Source organism: Zalophus californianus, chromosome 5 (assembly GCF_009762305.2).
Source record: "Zalophus californianus isolate mZalCal1 chromosome 5, mZalCal1.pri.v2, whole genome shotgun sequence".
In the NCBI taxonomy this organism is placed as follows: domain Eukaryota; kingdom Metazoa; phylum Chordata; class Mammalia; order Carnivora; family Otariidae; genus Zalophus; species Zalophus californianus.
Genome location: NC_045599.1, coordinates 6,485,841 through 6,505,217, shown reverse-complemented (window position 1 = coordinate 6,505,217; position 19,377 = coordinate 6,485,841). Strand labels below are relative to the sequence as shown.

Here is a 19,377-nt window from a genome sequence, read left to right as displayed (position 1 = left end):
AACCCTCAAAGATTATGGTACTGGTGGAGGGGTGGAGGGTGGGGCTATGAGAGGTGCTTAGGTCCTGAGAGCAGAATCTTCGAGAATGGGATTAGCGTTCTTATAAAAAAGTCATCACAGAGATTCTTTGGTGCCTTGATCTTGGACTTCCCAGCCTCTAGAACTGTAAGAAACACATTTCTGCTATTTATATACCATCCAGTGTGTATTTTATTATAGTCCAGATGGACTAAGACATCTGCTAAAATATAAAGACAACCAAGAGTTTCTAACAAAATATTAAGTTATCTTTACAAACAATAACATGTATTCTAGTATCTGTTATCTTTGAGGTTTAATGTTGCCCAAAGAATTTAGATTATGATCCATATCCTGCTTTTTTTCCCCAGGCACTGGGTTGGTCCTGCGGATGTAGAGACAGGTAAGATCTTGTCATCAAGGAGCTGGCAGACTAATAGATCTGCAGGAAATAAAAATCTGGCAAAAAAACAAAAAAACAAAACTAACACATGATAAAAATAGCAGACACAGGACACAGATGAGAGAGGAGAGGGAAGGGACTGACTCTGCTTTGGAGGATTAGGGAAGCTTCAGAAACAGAGTAGTTTCAGCAGAGGGAAGAACAAGTGCAAAGGAATTAGTTTGCACTGCCCTCTGCAGCAGAGGGCGGTGGGCCCAGCTGGACAGGTGGGCAAAGGTAAGGGCTGCACCAGGGTGTGCCCTTCATACTACGGAGTACAGACTTGATCCTGCGTTTTAGGCAAAGGAACAGCAAACTCAGATATAAATTTTGGAAGATCACATATTCTTTTAAATCAGGAGTTGGTAACCTTTTCTGCAAAGGGCAAAATAGAAAATATTTTAGGCTTTGTGGGCCATATATGACTCTGTCACTAATTTTTGTTTGCTTTTAAACATCCTTTTATCTTTTTTTCTTATTTTTTTAGAGACAGCGAGTGCAAGGGGCAAAGAGAGAGAGAGAGAATCTTAAGCAGGCTCCAAGCCCAGCATGAGCCTGACATGGGGATCAATCTCACAACCCTGAGATCATGACCTGAGTGGAAATCAAGAGTCAGTTGCTCAGCCAACTGAGCCACCCAAGGCCCCTTAAACATCCTTTTAAAAATGTAAAAACAATTCCTAGCTTGCAAGTCATACAAAAACAGACTGCAGGCCCAGTACTTTGCCAACCTTTGATAGATAATATCAAAGAATCAGAATTAATTTAGGATGGTGTGATAATGGCACTATAGTTATGTTAGAAGTGTCTTTTTTTTTTTTGGTAGACTAAAGTATGCTAGGATGAAATGGCATGATGTCTGAAATTTCCTTCAAAATACTTTAATAAAGGGGGGCCTGGGTGCCTTAGTTAAGCATCTGCCTTCAGCTCGGGTCCTGATCACAGGGTTCCTGGGTCGAGCCCCACATCATGCTCCCTGCTCAGCAAGGAGTCTGCTTCTCCCTCTCCCTCTGCCTCTCCCCCTGGCTCAGGTTCCCTGACATGCTCTCTATCTGTCAAATAAATAAATAAATAACATCTTTTAAAACATTTTTAAATACTTTAATAAAGAAAAAATAAAAAGGGAAAGGTGAGACAAATGTAGCAGAACCATGATAATTACCAAACCTGAGCTACGGGTGTGTGGAGTTCACTGTACTATTTTACTTTCCCGTGTGTTTAAATTTTTTCATAAAAAATAAAAGAAAAAAGATCACTCATACTAGTTGCAGTGGATTAATGAATGGAGAAGAGAACTCAGTCCTAGAGTCTGGAGGAGGTTATTATAAGCCAATCAAGAAGACTGATGTGCCCTATAAAAATACCAATAGCATTTTCCACAGAGGTAGAACAAACAATCCTAAAATGTGTATGGAACCAGAAAAGACCCTGAATAAACAAAGCAACCTTGAAAAAGAAAAGCAAAGCTGGAGGCATCACAGTTCTGGACTTCAAGGTATATTAAAAAGCTCCGATGAACAAAACAGTATGGTATTGGCACAAAAACAGACACATAGACCAATGGAACACAATACAAAACTCAGAAATGAACCCACAATTATATGGTCAATTAACCTTTGACAAAGCAGGAAAGAATATCCAATGGAAAAAAGTCTCTTCAACAAATGGTATTGGGAAAACTAGCCAGCAACAAGCAAAAGAATGAAACTGGACCACTTTCTTACACCATACACAAAAATAAATTAAAAATGGATGGGGCGCCTGGGTGGCTTAGATGGTTAAGCATCTGACTCTTGATTTTGGCTCACGTCATGATCTCAGGGTCATGAGATGGAGCCCCGTGTCAGGCTCCCCACTCAGCAGGGAGTCTGCTTGAGATTCTCTCTCCCTCTGCCCCTCCCTGCACTTGCATGCATGCTCTTTCTTGATCTCTAAAATAAATAAATCTTCTTAAAAAATGGATAAAAGACCTAAATACGAGACATGAAACCATAAAAGTCCTAGATGAGAACACACAAAGTAACTTCTTTGACACTGGCCAGAGCAACTTCTCTCTCAATACATCTTCTGAGGCAAGGGAAACAAAAGCAAAAAGAAACTACTGGGACTTCATCAAAATAAAAAGCTTTTGCACAGGGAGAGAAATAATCAACAAAACTAAAAGGCAACCTACAGAATGAAAGATGTTTGCAAATGACATATTTGATAGCGTTAGTATCCAAAATATATAAAGAACTTATAAAACTCAACACCCAAAAACCAAATAAGCCAATTAAAAAATGGGAAGAGATGAACAGACATTTTTCCAAAGGAGACATACAGATGGCCAACAGACACATGAAAAAATGCTCAACATTATCAGGGAAACACAAGTCAACAGTACAAGGAGATACCACCTCATACGTGTCAGAATGGCTAAAATTAGCAATACAAGAAACAACAGGTGTTGCTGAGGATGCAGAGAAAGGGGAACCCTCTTGCACTGTTGGTGGGAATGCAAGCTGGTGCAGCCACTCTGGAAAACAGTATGGAGGTTCCTCAAAAAGTGAAAAAATAGAGCTACCCTACAACCTTAGTAGCAACTGCACTACTAGGTATTTAACCAAAGCATAGTGATTTGAAGGGGCACATGCACCCCAATGTTTATAGTAGCATCATTTACCAGAAACAGCTCAAGTGTCTGTTGACTGACGAACAGATAAAGAAGTGGTGTAGATGTATACACAATAGAATATTACTCAGCCATAAAAAAGAATGAAATCTTCCCATTTGCAAGGACATAGATAGAGCTAAAGTATTATGCTAAGTGAAATGTCAGTCAGAGAAAGACAAATAGCCATATGATTTCACTCGTAAGTGGAATTTAAGAAACAAATGAGTAAAGGGGATAAAAAAGAGAGAGAGAGAGAGAGACGCAAACTAAAAAACAAACTCTTAACTCCAGAGAACAAACTGATGTTACCAGAGGGGAAGTGGCTGGGGGACAGGGGAAACAGATGATGGAGATTAAGGAGGGCACCGGTTGTGATGAGCACCGGGTGTTGTACGGAAGTGCTGAATCACTATATTGTGCACCGGAAACTAGTATTACACTGTATGTTAACTAACTGGAATTTAAATAACAACTTAAAAAAAAAAAAAAGACTGATGTGTTGGCTAAGTCATATATCCCCCATGACATAAGAGATAATCACTCTAAAAGCACAACTCCTGCATAGAGCAGGCTGGAAAGGCTTAATTTCTTAAAAGTTCTACAAGCTGGATGGGAAACTGCTAACTCCTCTCTAGTTGTCAGCAGGAAGCATGACCCAACAACCAGCTTTAGATCCACTCCTTCCAAATTACGCATGTCCCACAACCTCTGGACACCTCTGTACTTGTTGCTCATATTCTACTACCAATGCCCCCAAAAGCCTGTGTACAGAGTAAGAACCTGCCCCTAATTCTTGCCGTCCCTGCCCCAGGAGTCAGGAGCCACTTCTCAAGAGCCTGGACAACTCACAGAAGAATTGTGGCTCGCTCTGGCCAAAAAGTCCTGCCTATTAACAGGCTGCAACAAGCAACACATCTGCAGCTACTCTGGATTTCCAGATTACCAAACCCAACATTCCACAAGTTAATCTGCCATCAAGTGTGACACCTGCATTCTGTAGCTTAAGTTCTTGGATATTACATATGACCAGAGAAAGAAAAAGAAAAAAACAAGGCATGTGAGCACAAAATGCTTACCAATTCAGAAGAAAGAATACCTAGGAAATTGGAGAATGAGACAGATGAAAGATGGAACCAACAAGTGAGAGAGTGATATACAGGAGAGAGAATATACTGTGTGCTTTAGTTATTATTGCGTTTAGTTATGAATAAACTATAAATGGTTAACATGAGTTGGTTCTATTCCTTAAAAGTAGAAATAAGGATTAAAGGTGATTTTTTCCTTAAAGTAAAAAATGAAACAGAACATTCTCATACCTGGTAGCGGTGAAGAGATTTCTAGTCATCCTGGGGGAAAAGGTAAGCAAAGGACATTCTGAAAGGGAGGCTGAGAGATTTTTCTGAAGCTAAAGGGGCAGAGAATGGCTGGAAGGGAGTCAGTAAGAGAATTAGTTTATTAGGCTAGCATACGGCTAAGCATCATAAACACAAGATCCCGGAGAGAAAACCTACTTGGTTTTATTTGTCCTTTAAACACTCTACAGGAGCTGTTATAATAATGATTTGGCATATTTAACAATTTACTAGTAACTGGCTGAGTTAAGGCAAAACAAAAATTATTTTGATTGATCCCTTCTTTAAAAACACTTGCTAACATATGCCCTAGTAGAACAGTCATTGAGTACACCATTGTTGAAGTAACAAAAAACTGAAAAAAACCCAAATGGTTCTGAATAGATCTAAAAAATTAGGGAACATTCAAAACATCCAAACAATAGCCAATCCGACACCCCAGTGCTGTTTTGTTTTTTAGAGCTCTTTGTGTTCTGATGATCCCTTAAAATACTACTGTATTTAGTAAGAGAAAGAAGCCAGGGGACAGAACTCTGGAGAGTACCCTGTCGCTTTGTGAAAAAAGGGGAACTAACTACGTTCACATTTGCCAGCACTTGCATAAAGAAACTGGATGGCTACACTCTAACAAATGTGATTATCTAGGGCTTCGGGCATGGGAAGATGACTGAGCCGGTAGCAAACCTTTTTCACTGGTATCTGCTTATATTTTAAACATCTGAATCATATGAATATTAAAACATATTAGCGAACATACTTAAAAATTTATTAACAAAACCCTCGTGCTCTCAAAAGGACAACAGCCCGGTGGCCATCTAGTCCAAATGTCTTGGAGCAAGCCTCGCACCGAGCCCCAGCACTTCCCCTTTATCCTTCGCATCCCCACTGGTCCCTGCGTCTAGGGGCCTCTCAGACACTCCCCCAGCGAGTCAACTCAGCTTTGGGAGCCCGGGGCAGGCCGCTCCTCCCCCAGTCTGTACACTGGTGAGCTTCCCCAAAGCAAGGGCCTGGAAGCGCCTCCCCGGGACTCCGTCCGCACCTGTGGCAGAAGCCTCTCAACATCATCCCCCCAACCGTGGGGGAAAAGGGAGGGGGGCGGGGGGGAATTGGGGGGGATCGAATCAGATCACCCCTAGGGGTCCCTCTAACGCTCCCAATCACTAAGTCCTAGGGCCAAACTTAACTGCAAGGGGGCATCCCAACGGGGTTACTTTAAAGCGCTCTTGTCTAGGGTTCCCCTCCGGCCCGAAAGAGCAGCGAATAGTAGAGAAAAGACCCAGGCCCCAGCCTTCCTCCGGACATCCGGCAGCCCCAGCCCGGCCCGGCCCGCTCGGACGGCCAGAAATGGGGCCCACAGACACACCGGTGTGTTCCAGGGGCACGCCCCACACCCCTAGGCCTGCCTGAGGTCCTCCCTCCGCTCCACTCCCCCGGAACGTGCCTCCTGAGGTGCGTTGGGGGAGCGGGGACGCTTCCCCCAGTTATCCCGCCCGAGACCCGAGGGGCAGCCGAGACCCCGCCACTTAGGGAAGGGCGTGGCAGGCGAGGGCCAGGGGCGGGAGCGCGGGCAGCCGCGGACTCACGTACTGGCTGTGACGGCGCCGCGACAGCAGGGCCGCCGGCGGGACAAAAGCGCGGACGGCCCGGCCGGAAGGGCCCGCGCCGGCTCCAGGGCACTTCCGAGTCCTCTCTGGGAGGCCGGAGGACGGACTCGATGATAGTTCCCCGTTCGGGCACGTGACCCGTGGTGCGCTCGGAGGGCGTGGGCGGGGAGGGAGGCTGGTTTGTGTACAACTTACCCAGTCCCTGCCTCTTGTAGGGCTTGGGGCCGCAGCCGGTAAAGTGCAGGCGAAGCTTTAGGTTTTCGGGGAGTTTATATTCCGGGGTGGGGCTGAGAGTAAGGCAAATGACTGGCTGGGTAAACACCGAACGACCTATGTACCTGAACACAGAGCGCTTTACAGAGTGAGGCCGCGGGGGCGCCCCCGGGAGGAGGGGGAGCACCGGGGGCCTGTGGGACCCGTCCGACCCCTCCGAGAGCTCAGCCCGGGCCAGGCGCTGCGGCCGGAGAGTTCCGGCCCGCGGAGGGCGCCCAGAGAAGAGCCTGGGCTGCAGGAGCGCAGCGCGGGGCGGAAGCGCCCCAGGTCCAGGCTGCACCCTCCGATGTCGCCTCCCAAACCCCCGGCCTGGAAGGACTTTAAAAGTGATCCTTTTTAAATAACATCTAGATATTTTTCTTCTTAAGTCTGAGTAATTGCAAAGGACACATTTTGGCACGCTGTGAATGCTGACGTTTAAAAAAACAAATCCGCTTATTTCAGACGTATACAACGAACTCTTAAGTCCCCGACGATTTAATACTCTCATTCGCTTTTAACAGAAATTTTTTACATTGTTTCAGATTTTTCCTTGAACCTATCTTTTTTATTTTATGTCCCTCACAGGATTTCTGTCTTAACCTAAAATATTTTCATTCTCACTGAATGTTAACCTAATGTAAAATTGTTTAATGCCTTAAGTTTTATTGTTTAGCATACATCTCTGTAATGAAATTAGAAGTTTACTTTTTTTCTCACTCAAATGTTAATTGTTTTCTGGCTTATTAGCAAAATTGTGTATATTGCTAAATTTTAATATCAGTTCTTAGCCAAAAGTTGAAATATTTGGAAGCAAACTTTTAAATAAGGAGCATTTTAAAAAACAAGTTAGGCAAAGTGCTTGGATGAATGTCACTTCTAGCTGGAGTGAACCCATGTTCAGCATCAATTCTATGTCTAATTTTCATTTTTTATACATGTAGGTGCGAGGTAAATAGAGGGAATAGAGGGGGTTTCCTTGTAGCAATGGGTTCTTGATCACATGTGGCTCCATGCCAGAACTCCACGCATCTCAGAGTGAGTCTGAGCCAATATGATGTGTGTTGTGTGTTAGAGGAGACCAAGACAGCTGGGAGACCCTAAGAAGGAGCAGAGACCCAGGCCCTTTCTCAAGCCACGCAGTTTTAGGCAAAAGCACAGGCAGGGATTGAAGTTTGGGAGTGGATTTCCCTAGAGCTACCCCAACAGGTACCCTGGCCAATGTAGCTATACAGAGCACTTCAAATGTGACTCGTGTAGCTGAGGATCTGGTTTTTTTTTTTTTTAGGTTTTATTTTATTTTATTATTATTATTTTTTATTTAAGAGAGAAGGACAGAGATAGAGCATGAGCAGGGAGGAGAGGGAGACGCAGGCTCCCTGCTGAGCTGGGAGCCCGATGTGGGGCTGGATTCCAGGACACTGGGATCGTGAGCTGAGCAGAAGGCAGATGATTAACCAGCTGAGCCACCCAGGTGCCCCTGAGGATCTGTTTTTAATAATCTTTTATTCAAATATGCACACGTAGGGGTGCCTGTGTGGCTCAGTCCCTTAAGCGTGGGATTTGGTTTCGGCTGGGGTCATGATCTCAGGGTTGTGAGATCAAGCCCTGCCTGGGGCTCCCTGCTCATCAGGAAGTCTGCTTCCTCTCTCCTTCTCCCTTTGCCCCCCCACCCCCGCCTGCCATTGGGGCATTCTCTCTCTCTCTCTCTAAAATAAATAAATCTTAAATAAATAAATAGGCACATGTAGCTAATGTTCTCCATACTGGACAGTGCAGCCCTAGAAGTTGCTTCATGCAGTCCTCATGAAATGCTGCCAGAAGAATTCACATGATGAAAGGTTCTGGTGTTAGTTGGCCTGCCACCTATGGCAGGGAAGACTGGGTTTTTCTCGTTAGGCAGCAGGGTGCCTAATATTTATGTCCAGGTTGGGAGGTTTTTCTCAATGAAAGATTGTATGCATGTGGGAGGAATCACTGGGAAGCTAAATAAGTCATCTTAATTAAAGTGATATTTTATTTATTTATATTATTTTAGGTGATAGTTTTTCCTCCATGAGCTTTGTCATACTTCAGGCACCTTTTGTTTGGCCTTGTGTCTACACACATACATCCTAGCCTTTTCCAATACCTGTCTCTTCTGGAGATCTACAAATCAGAGCAGAATGTCTAGCCCTGCCCAGATCAGTATGCAAGCCATTTTTTATATATGGCTACTAAGCACATGAAATGAAAAAAAAAAAAAAAGCACATTGAGATGTGCCTAGTCTAAATTGAGATGCGCTGTAAATATAAAATCCACATCTGATATGTAAGACTTCGTAGAAAAAGAGGATGTAAAATAATAGTTTAAAATGTTGATTACATGCTGAAATAATATTTTGGTTTTATAGGGTCTGATAAATATATAAAAAATATCATTAAAATGATATTTTATGATAAAATATATCATTAAAATGAATTTCATCTATTTCTTTTTATTTTAGGTGTGTTTACCAAAAAATCGGAAGTCATTTATAAGGCTCACATTACATTCTGTTAGGTGGTGCAGCTCTAAGAGCCCAATAGGTACAGCGATGACATTGTCCTGAGTTTGCTCTTGCTTTGGAGCTCATCTACCTCCTTTGAAGCAGTTCAAGTACAGATGAATGTTAAGTCCCAAAGGAACCTAATACCAACTCCACTTTTAGTCGTTGAATTTGGTCACGAATTATTAAAATAAAAGTCCCCCTCCCACTATAACATATGTATCAAGCTCATTACATAAAATTTGGAAAAGAAAGAAAAATTAGAAACACCACTTTTAATCCTGTTACCTAGAGACAACTACTGTTAACATCTTAATAAACTTCCTTTTCTACTACCAATTTGCAGATGTTTTTCAGATGGTTGTAATAGCAACTACATCTGCAATTTTTATGTACTATTTTTACAAATATTATACAGTATCATTTTCATGTAACAACTCTTTGTGATGCTCCATTGAACTATGATCTCCTTCTGCTGTTGATCTTTGAGATTCTTTCCAAATGGGTCTCAATAAATAAATAAATAAAGCTGTGCTGTAATAAAAAGTATACAAAAGCTTTTTCCATGCTTTCCTTGGAACACTTGTCAAGTAGAATAGAGAATCAGACAAGGATGAAACCCATCACTACCATTATTTCCTACTACAGATGGACAAGGGGAAAAAAAGTAGAATAAATAATGGAAAGCAGGAGTAAAATTATCCTATTTGTAGATAAGAGGATTTTATTTGTGGAAAGCCCATGAGACTCATCAAAAAAACAACAACAAAAAACCTCTAGAATAAACAATAAAAGAATTCTGTAAGGGGTGTGGTTTCAAAATTAACATGAAGAAATCAATATTTTCTTTATGTACTAACTACAATTAAAGTAATGGAAGGAAAGATTACATTTACAACAGAAGCCAACAAGCAAAAGACCAAATACCCAGGAATTAAGAAGACACATTGAAGACCTATGTGAAGAAAAGTTGCAATGCTCTAGGAGTCACAAAAGATGAAATAAATTTATGGAAACATTCTTGGATGCACTATTTGCATGAATGGAAAGACGTTATCAGAATGATGTCTTCTCTTTCTAAGTTAATCTATAACTGTAATGATCCCAATAAACAATAGCAACAAAATCTTCTTCAGCAACACACAATTGATTCTAAAGTTCATGTGGAAAAAAAGATCATTTGTTTCTATCTAGAAAGTGCCTGAAAAAATAATACATGTGATAAGGTTGGGGCATTATTTTTTTTTTAAAGATTTTATTTATTTGACAGAGAGAGACACAGCGAGAGAGGGAACACAAGCTCGGAGAGGGAGAGAGGGAGAAGCAGGCCTCCTGCCGAGCAGGGAGCCCGATATGGGGCTCGAACCCAGGACCCTGGGATCATGACCTGAGCCGAAGGCAGACGCTTAACGACTGAGCCACCGAGGCGCCCCAGGTTGGGGCATTATTATAGCATATGAACAAGCTGGTACAATTCAAAGACACAAAGTCTAAAAATAAATCTAGTCAGGTCTTTAGTATTTGATAAAGGTAGCATTTCAAATCAGTGGGGAATAGATGGTGTAAGGACAATAAACCTCAGTCTTTATATCAGGATAAACTCTAGATGTATCAAAGACATAAAATGTGCCCACATTATGGGGCACCTAGGTGGCTCATTTGGTTAAGCGTCTGCCTTCAGCTCAGGTCAAGATCGGTCCTGGGATCAAACCCCACACTGGGCTTCCTGCTCAGTGGGAAGCCTGCTTCTCCCTCTCCCTCTTCTCCTCCCCTCTGCTCACGTGCTCATGTGATCTCTCATGAGTAAATAAGCAAATTAAAAAAAATGTGCCCACATTAATGACCCATAAAAGTAAAAACATACTGCTGCTTCTACCACCTCCATAAAAGTATTAGGGAAAAAAAAAACCACAGACACACCTACACAGGAAATTTCTTTGATCATTTTAGAGTGGGGAAGTTTTTGTTTTGTTTTCTTCTTTGCTATAACACAAAATCCAGAAATCATAAAAGTAAAAACTAACTAATTCATACACATAAAAACAAAATATTTTTGTATGACAAAACCACCATAAGTAAAAAAAAAATGAATAACTGGGAAAAAATATTTGGGTCTTATATCAAAAAAGGTAAATTGAAGGAGCTTGGGAAGATGTCAGACTAGGAGGACCCTGAGCTCACCCCCTCCCACATTTACAACTAGGGATCATCCACATCCAAGTCAATAAACCAGAAAGCAATCTGAAGACAAGCAGAACAAACTCCACAACTAAATACAAAGAAGATGCTGCAGCTGAAAGGTTGGGAAGGTCAGTGAGGTAGAAGGAGACTGTCTGCAGGAGGGAGGGAGCTGGGTACATGGAGAGGGCAGAGAAACGGGCCCTGGCACCAGGGAGCTCACATGGGTTAGACTAATCCCCAAAATGTTTGGCTGTAAAATCCAGAGGGGCTGAATCCCATGAGTTTGTAAACAGTGGGACTTGAAAAGTCAGTAAAACCCTGGAACTTTAAAAGTCAGCTCACCCCACACTGGACAGGCAGGAAGGGTGAGTGACTGCTGGGTCACCACCCTTAAAGAGACAGCAGCCTGTATGGAGAGGCAACCTAAAAATGGCAGTTTGCACAATTCAAGGGGCAAACAGGAGACAGATCTGTTCACACTGATTTCAGAGAGTGCTGGGAGCCTTCTCCAAAAACAAGGGAGCTGGCAGGTGCCATTCTCCTCCCTCCATCCACAGAATAAACACAGAGCCATCTAAGGGAGTCTGCAGACACTTGCTACCTAACTTGCTAGCAGTGCCCCAAGCCCACCTGTTCTCCTAAAGACTCATCCAGTCCAAGCCTGCTAGCCTCAGCCCCCAGCTCTGGGTGAATTTTTTTTAAAGCTGTGCCAACATCCAGACCAGTCACCTGGTGCACAGCTGCCATGGCAGGCCCTGCCCAGCCTCCATGCCACACCCTGCGGAGCCTCCCCAGCCACCATTGCGCACACCATGCCCAGCCGTGGATGTGCACCATGCCCAGCCTCATGCACACGGCTGCCCTGGCACACAGCTCTGCCCACTGCAGTGCTTCGGAGGAGCTGACATAGGACTAGTGGCCCAACTCAAATTTTACTATCACTGTGGCCCTACTCCCAAATTCCCCAGCAGCCATGCCCCCTTGGAGCTAGCCTGCCTGGGTCCTCCTAACACCACAGAGAGCAAGCACAGCCCATAACAGGAGGACAGTCAGCACAGACAACAAGGGCACCGAAAGGAAAAGTGACTCAGACACAAGGTGTAAGCAACACACACAGGATACTCTCCTGAAGTGTCAGGTTCTGGGGAACAGGGGGCACTGAGGGCCAGGGCACTCTGGGATCTCATCTTCATAAAGTCATTACTTTCAAGAGTGGAAGACACAGCTGACTTTCTTTCTTTTTTTTCTTAAGATTTTATTTATTTATTTGTCAGAGGGAGAGAGAGACAGAGAGAAAGAGAGCGAGCACAAGCAGGTGGAGCTGGAGAACAGGCAGAGGGAGAAGCAGGCTTCCCACGGAGCAGGGAGCCCGATGCGGGGCTCAATCCCAGGACCCTGGGACCATGACCTGAGCCGAAGGCAGACGCTTAGTGACTGAGCCGCCCAGGTGCCCCATACAGCTGACTTTCTTAACTTACATAAACAGAGAGTCAGACAAAATGAGGAGACAAAGAAATTTATCTCATATGAAAGAATAGGACAAGGCCACAGCCAGAAATCTAAGTGAAACAAATATAAATAACATGCCTGATAGATAATTTAAAGCATAAGGAACTCACTGGACTTGAGGAAAAAAGTGGAAGACACAAGAGAGATCCTTAACACAGATATAAGGAAAAAACATAGCAGAGATAAAGGGCACAATAAACAAAATGAAAACACGCTTGATGGAATGAACAGCAGGCTGGGAGAAGCAGAGGAATGAATTAATGATCTAGAAGACGGAGTAATGGAAAGAAAGGAAGCTGAACAAAAGAGAGAAAAAAGAGTTATGCAAAATGAGAATAGATAGACCTAGGGAACTCAGTGACTGCGTCAAACATAATAACATTTGTATTATAGGAGCCCCAAAGAAGAAGAAAGAGGGGAACCTGGGTGGCTAAGTTGGTTAAACATCTGACTCTTGATTGCATGATCTCAGGGTCGTGAGATGGATCCCCCTGTGGGGCTTCATGCTCAGCAGGGAGTCTGCTTGAGGATTCCCTTTCTCCCTCTGCCCCTCCCACTCCTGCTCTCTCTCTCTCTCTCTCTCTAAATAAATAAATAAATAAATCTTTTTAAAAAAATGGGCAGAAAGGGGCGCCTGGGTGGCTCAGATGGTTAAGCATCTGCCTTTGGCTCAGGTCATGATCCCAGGGTCCTGGGATCAAGTCCTGCACTGGGTTCCTGCTCAACAGGGAGCCTGCTTCCCCCTCTGCCTGCCACTATCCCTGCTTGTGCTCTCTCTCTTGCTCTCTCTCTAATAAATAAATAAAATCTTTAAAAAAAAGGGCAGAAAACATGAATAGACATTTTTTCAAGAGAAGACATACAGATGGCCAACACACACATGAAAAGATGCTCAACATCACTCCTCATCAGGGAGTTGCAAATCAAAACTACAGTATCACCTAACACTTGTCAGAATGGCTAAAATTAATAACACAAGAAACAACAGGTGTTGGTGAGGATGCAGAGAAAGAGGAACCCTCTCACACTGTTGATGGGAATGCAAGCTGGTGCAGCCACTGTGGAAAACAATGTGGAGGTTCCTCAAAAAATTAAAAATAGAACTACCTTGGGGCACCTGGGTGACTCGGTTGGGTGTCTGACTCTTGTTTTCAGCTCAAGTCATGGTCTCAGGGTCATGAGATCAAGCCCTGCATTGGGCTCCTTGCTGAGCGTGGAACCTGCTAGGGATTTTCTCTCCCCCTCTCCCTTTGCCCTTCCCCCACTTGTTCTCTCTCTCAAAAAAAAAAAAAATAGAACTACCTTATGATCCAACAATCGCACTGCTGTCTATTTACCCAAAGAGTGCAAGAACACTAATTCAAAGGGATACATGCACCCCTGAGTTTATAGCAGCATTATTTACAATAGCCAAGATATGGAAGTAGCCCAAGTGTCCATCAATTGATGAACAGATAAAAAAAATGTGGCGTGTATTTATATATACATATATATGTAGGTATATATGGAATGCAATTTTCTTCAGCCATAAAAAAGGAATGAAATCTTGCCATTTGCAATGACATGGATGAAGCCAGAGAGTATTGTGCTAAGTGACATAAGTCAGTCTGAGAAAGACCATATAATTTCACTCATATGTAGAATTTAAGAAACAAAGCAAACAAGCAAAGGGGAAAAGAGGGGGAAAGGACAGAGAGACAAATCAAGAAATAGACTCTTAATTAAAGAAAACAAACTGATGGTGACCAGAGGGGAGCTGGGTGGGGGGATGGGGGAAATAGAGGGTGGGGATTAAAGAGGGCACTTGTCATGATGAGCACCAGGTGTGTATGGAATTTTTGCATCATTAAATTACACACCTGAAACTAATATAACACTGTAGGTTAACTGGAATTAAAATAAAAACTTAGAAAAAAGGGGTAAATATCCATGATACACAAAGAGCTCCTCCAAAACTGATAAGCAAGACCAACAACCCAATAGAAAAATACATTCACAGAAAAATATTCAAATGACTCATAATAAAAAATGCAAACCCAAAAAAGCACAGACATCCATTTTTTTCTCTTATCAGAATGGCAAATATCCAAAAGTTTGATAACAAACTGTGGTCCTGAGAACAGAGGGAAAGCCCTCTCCCTGCCCTGCTGGTGGGAGTGCAGACTTTCTCAACCTCCAAGGAGGTACTTGGCAGAATGGATCACCACACACACACACACACACACACACACACACACACGCACATACCTACACACACACACACACACACCTTTTGCTGCATCAATTCTACTCTAGAAATTCACCAATGCTGGTGTAGTTACACACCCGTGAAATCGTGTGTGGAAAATTTTTTCACTGAAGCATTTTTAAAAGTAAAGATTGAAAAAAACTCTGAACGTCCAAGGTAAGGAAGTGATAAAAGAAATTATTATACCTCTGTGTGTATTAGTTTGCTCGGGCTGCCATAACACAGCACCACAGACTGGGTGGCTTAAACAAGAGAAATATATTTACTCAAAGTTTTGGAGGCTAGAAGACCAAAAGCAAGGGGTCAAGAGGGTTGGTTCCTCCTGAGAGCTGGGAGGGAGCATCTGTTCCATGCTTCTCACCTGTGGTGGTTTGCTGGCAATCTTTGGCATTCCTTGGCTTGAGTATGTTAACAACCCACCTTTGCCTTCATCACCATACAGAATTCTCCCTGTATGCATGGCTGTGTCCAAATTTCCCCCCTTTATAAGGAAACCAATCATATAAGGAAACCAACCAAACCTAACCATACAGGTTAGGATCCCAACCTACTCCCAAATGACCTCATCTTAAATAATGATGCCTGCAGTGACACTATTTCCCAATAAGGTCACGTTCTAAGATACTCAGAGTTAGGACTTCAAACTGTGAAATTTCGGGGGGACATGATACAACCCATAACACAAAATGGACTAATATTCAGCCATAAAAAGAAACAGGAGGCTCTTTATAAAATGGTATGGGAAAATCTGTAAGATGCAAAGAAATCAATTCCAATTACACTATGCTATACTTTGTGTAAGAAAGAATGAAAGAATGAAAGAAAGAATGAAAAGGACATGTACATATTTGTATATGTTCATAAAAATATCCCTGAAAGTTTGCACCAGAAATCACTAACATGGGTGTCTCCTCTGCTGGAGGAGAAGGATGGGAAGCAGAATTTTTAACGCATATCTTTTTTATATCCTTGCATTCTGAACCATGAGAATGTACTATTTATTAAAAAATACATTTATGCATAATAAAATAAATTTAATCAGATTGCTAAACTACTCTCAAGAAGAATTATACCAATTTATGAAGCCCCCAACCATGAGTACAGAGTGCTTTATATGCTCGACTCTCCAGGATTGGGTTTTAGCAGGTTTTTTTCTTCCTAAATCTGCAGGCAAATAATAATAATAATAATAATAATAATAATAATAATAATAATAATAAAAATCATATATGATTGTTTAGTTTACTTACCCTTACAGTGATATCCTCCAGGGACCACCTTCCCTCCTTAGATCAAGTATAGTCTTTTTGTCTGTCATAAGAACACATTCTGTTATCAAAGAAATTCACCTTTTGAATTTGCCGTTAATGTTTCTAATGTCAGTGAGTTCCTTTCACATATGGAAGATTTAAAGGGATGTGTAAAATCTGTGTGTGGCAGGTACACCGTTGAGCTGCCAGAGAGATAGGAATGAACCTGGAGTTACTTGAATTATCAGTGGTTCTTAAGGATTACTCACAATCCCTGGAAAAAGATCTAGAAGGAATAGCAGCCCAACTACCATTCTCATTTGTGGGCCCTGTGCAAAAGGGGATGTGTCTTTTTTGCAGAAGTCCTGACTGAAACTGCATCTACAATGATAATTAACAATAGTGAGCACTTTTGGGTGCTTATTTTGAGCCAGGTTCTGTTCTAAGTGGTCTGCATATATGGATAAACTACTTCTTAACAACCCTATGATGAAGGTACTGTCTATATAATCCTATTCTACAGGTGAGGAAACAGAGAAGGTAAGCAATTGCCCAAGGACACACAGCTGGGCAGTTTTGACGCCGGGATCTTTAACATCTTTCGGGGACACCCGGGTGGCTCAGTCGGTTAAGTGTCGGAGTCGATTTCGGTTCAGGTCATGATTTCAGGGTTGTGAGATCCAGCCCCACATCAGGCTCCACACTCAGCGCAGAGTTTCCTTGAGATTCTCTCCTTCTCCCTGTGCCCCATCCCCCTTCTCTCTTTCTCTCTCAAATCAATCAATCAATCAATCAATCAATCAATCTTTAACATCTTTCAAATGCTCTGTCCTAAGAACATCTTTGGCACCTGCTGGTCCAAGCCCAGCTGCCTGGTCTCCTCTTGGAGATGCCATTCTTCTCCATTTGTCACTCACAGACCACAGGGCACCAATACCAAGAGGTCATGGAGATGCCACTTGGCAGGAGGAAGGAAATGTTTTTTAAAAAGAGGCAGAATCGAACTTTCTGTTGTATACATGGGCCAACTCACAGTTATATAAGGCTTTGGAGAAGTTGAAAATCAGAGGAATTGTACTTCATTCCCCTAATTCGGAGGGTGAGCTCTTGGAAAATGACATCCTGCTCTAACGCATTTGTCTTGAGTTAGTGTTGGGCTCTGGGTTTCTTATTTTTTTTTAATTCTTTATTTAAATTCAATTTAGCTAACATATACTATATTATTAGTTTCAGAGATAGAATTTAGTGATTCATCAGTTGCATGTAACACCCAGTGCTCATTCCATCACGTGCCCTTCTTAATGCCCATCACCCACTTAATCCTTCCCCCCACCCACCACCCTCCAGCAACCTGTGGTCTGTTTCCTAGAGTTCAGTGTCTCTTATGGCTTGTCTCCATCTCTATTTTCATCTTATTTTATTTTTCCTTCCCTTCCCCCATGTTCACCTGTTTTGTTTCTTAAATTCCACATATGAGTGAAATCATATGGTATTTGTCTTACTCTGACTTATTTCACTTAGCATAATACCTTCTAGTTCCATCCATGTTGTTGCAAATGGCAAGATTTCATTCTTTTTGATGGCTGAGTAATATTCCATTGTGTATGTATATGTGTATATATGTATATATACCACTTTATCCATTTCATCTGTCAGTGGACATCTTGGCTCTTTCCATTTGGGTTCTGGGTTTCTTATGGGGCTAGGTAGCTGTACAATCCTACACTGGTACTTCACTTCCCTGGGTCTCAGCTTCCACATGAGGATAATAGGTAGGAATAATACCTACTCTATAGGGTTGTTGTGAAAATGAAATTAGTATATGTAAAGCACTTACAACAAGGCCTACCATACAATAAGCATTATATCAGTATTAACTATCATTGTTGCTGTGGTTACATTCCTACAGACACTGGGTCTTGAAGGGAGTGGATCATCCCCCTTTATCCACTGCGGAAGAGATAGGACCCAAGGACTTGGAAGAGAGACTTTATGCTGGGTCATAGTTTGACTCCTTCTTCTCCTTGGATCTAGCTCTTTCGGAGTCCATTGAAGCATGTAGGGGAGCAGGCCAGGAGCTAGCAGGGGTGCCCTGTAGGGGCCCTTAAGAGTGCCCAGGGTCTATAGGTATTGAGTCTTATGAAACATGATAGCCTGGTCTTGGCTGGGCTATAGACAATCATGGTCAAGCCTTAGGTCCATATTTGTACCTGCATGATGGGCACCATGGTCCCTACAACTCTGGTGATAATCTGTCTATACAAAGAACTGTAATTAAGCTGGAGCGGACAGCAGTGTAGACACACGTACAACCTGGGGAATATATGGAATACCCCAGTGACCCAGAGAAAAACTCTAGAAAGTACTAGTACTAGAAGTACTACATGTACTACTTATGACAGGTACTAGAAAGAGGCAATGGTTTCATCAGGATGGGCTAGACTAAGTGGCAGTAACAAATAAACCCTCTAACTCAGTGGCTGAACACAAGGTTTATTTGTTACTCATGTAAAGTTCTGTGCAGACCAGACTGTCCTTCTCCATCTTGCAGCCATAAAATCTGGAACATGTGATCTTCAGTGTTGTCACTGTAGGGGGACAGAAAGCTGGAAGATCCTCTGGGATATTTTTAAGGGACAGGCCTAGAAGTGCCTTATATCCCTGAGGCCCACGTCTCTTGGGCCGGAACCAAGTCATAAAGCTCCCTTCTAACTGCAAAGGCAGCTGGGAGGTAGAAGAGCTTGTGGATATTTGGTGAACACTAATAATCTTGCCACGGTCAGGGAATCTCAAAAAAGGCAGAAAGAGAGAGGCCCTACAGCCACACTGAACTCTTGCACCCTGAACTGGCATCATCCAACCAGGTGGTCAGGAGGCCTCATCCATTACATGGGATGGTGACACTTACATTCAGATACCCAGGAATCTTTCATTAAACTTTGGAGGGTTCTTTCCCCTCCAAGGCCCACTTATGTTATATTTTCATTTATATTTTGCTGTTTGTTCTTTGTATTAGCTGTGTGTTGCTGTGGAATGGACTACTTGGTAGCTTAAAACCAAAAACATTTGTTAACTCACAGTTTCTTTGGGTCAGGATTTGAAAGCATCTTAACCAAGTGGTTCTGACTCAAGTTATCTCATGAGATGGTCGTCAAGATGTTGACTGGGGCTGCATCCCCTCTGAGGTGCACCTGGGGGTGGAGAATCTGCTTCCAAGATGGCTCCTCACATGGCTTTTTGCAGGCAGACTCAGCTCCTCACCCTGGGTCTCTCCATGGGCCTGCTAGAGTGTCCCCCTGGAATGGCAGCACATGATCAGAGAAAGAGCAAGGCAGAAGCC

The 19,377-nt window shown here is 42.7% G+C and overlaps 1 protein-coding gene across 12 annotated transcripts in view; it reads right to left on the bottom strand.

Annotated features, from left to right (window-relative positions):
- The window catches only part of ZFP62 (ZFP62 zinc finger protein), a 53,816-nt gene extending 34,684 nt beyond the window's left edge, over window positions 1-19,132 (bottom strand). For 3 of the 12 annotated variants that reach the window (XR_003522033.1, XR_003522030.1, XR_003522031.1), the window contains exons 1-2: window positions 6,053-6,119; window positions 4,430-4,537 (exon numbers count right to left, since the gene is read on the bottom strand). Coding sequence is in view for 1 of the 12 variants with exons in the window: in XM_027605287.1 (XP_027461088.1) it covers window position 6,053 (1 nt within the window). In the remaining 11 variants the exon portion in view is untranslated. Of the gene's footprint in view, window positions 1-4,429; window positions 4,538-5,649; window positions 5,943-6,048; window positions 6,176-16,037; window positions 16,099-19,115 lie in introns of those variants that run through there. The other 9 variants (XM_027605291.1, XM_027605288.1, XM_027605294.1 and 6 more) reach the window with 8 other exon arrangements.
- Between the last annotated feature and the right edge of the window lie 245 nt (window positions 19,133-19,377).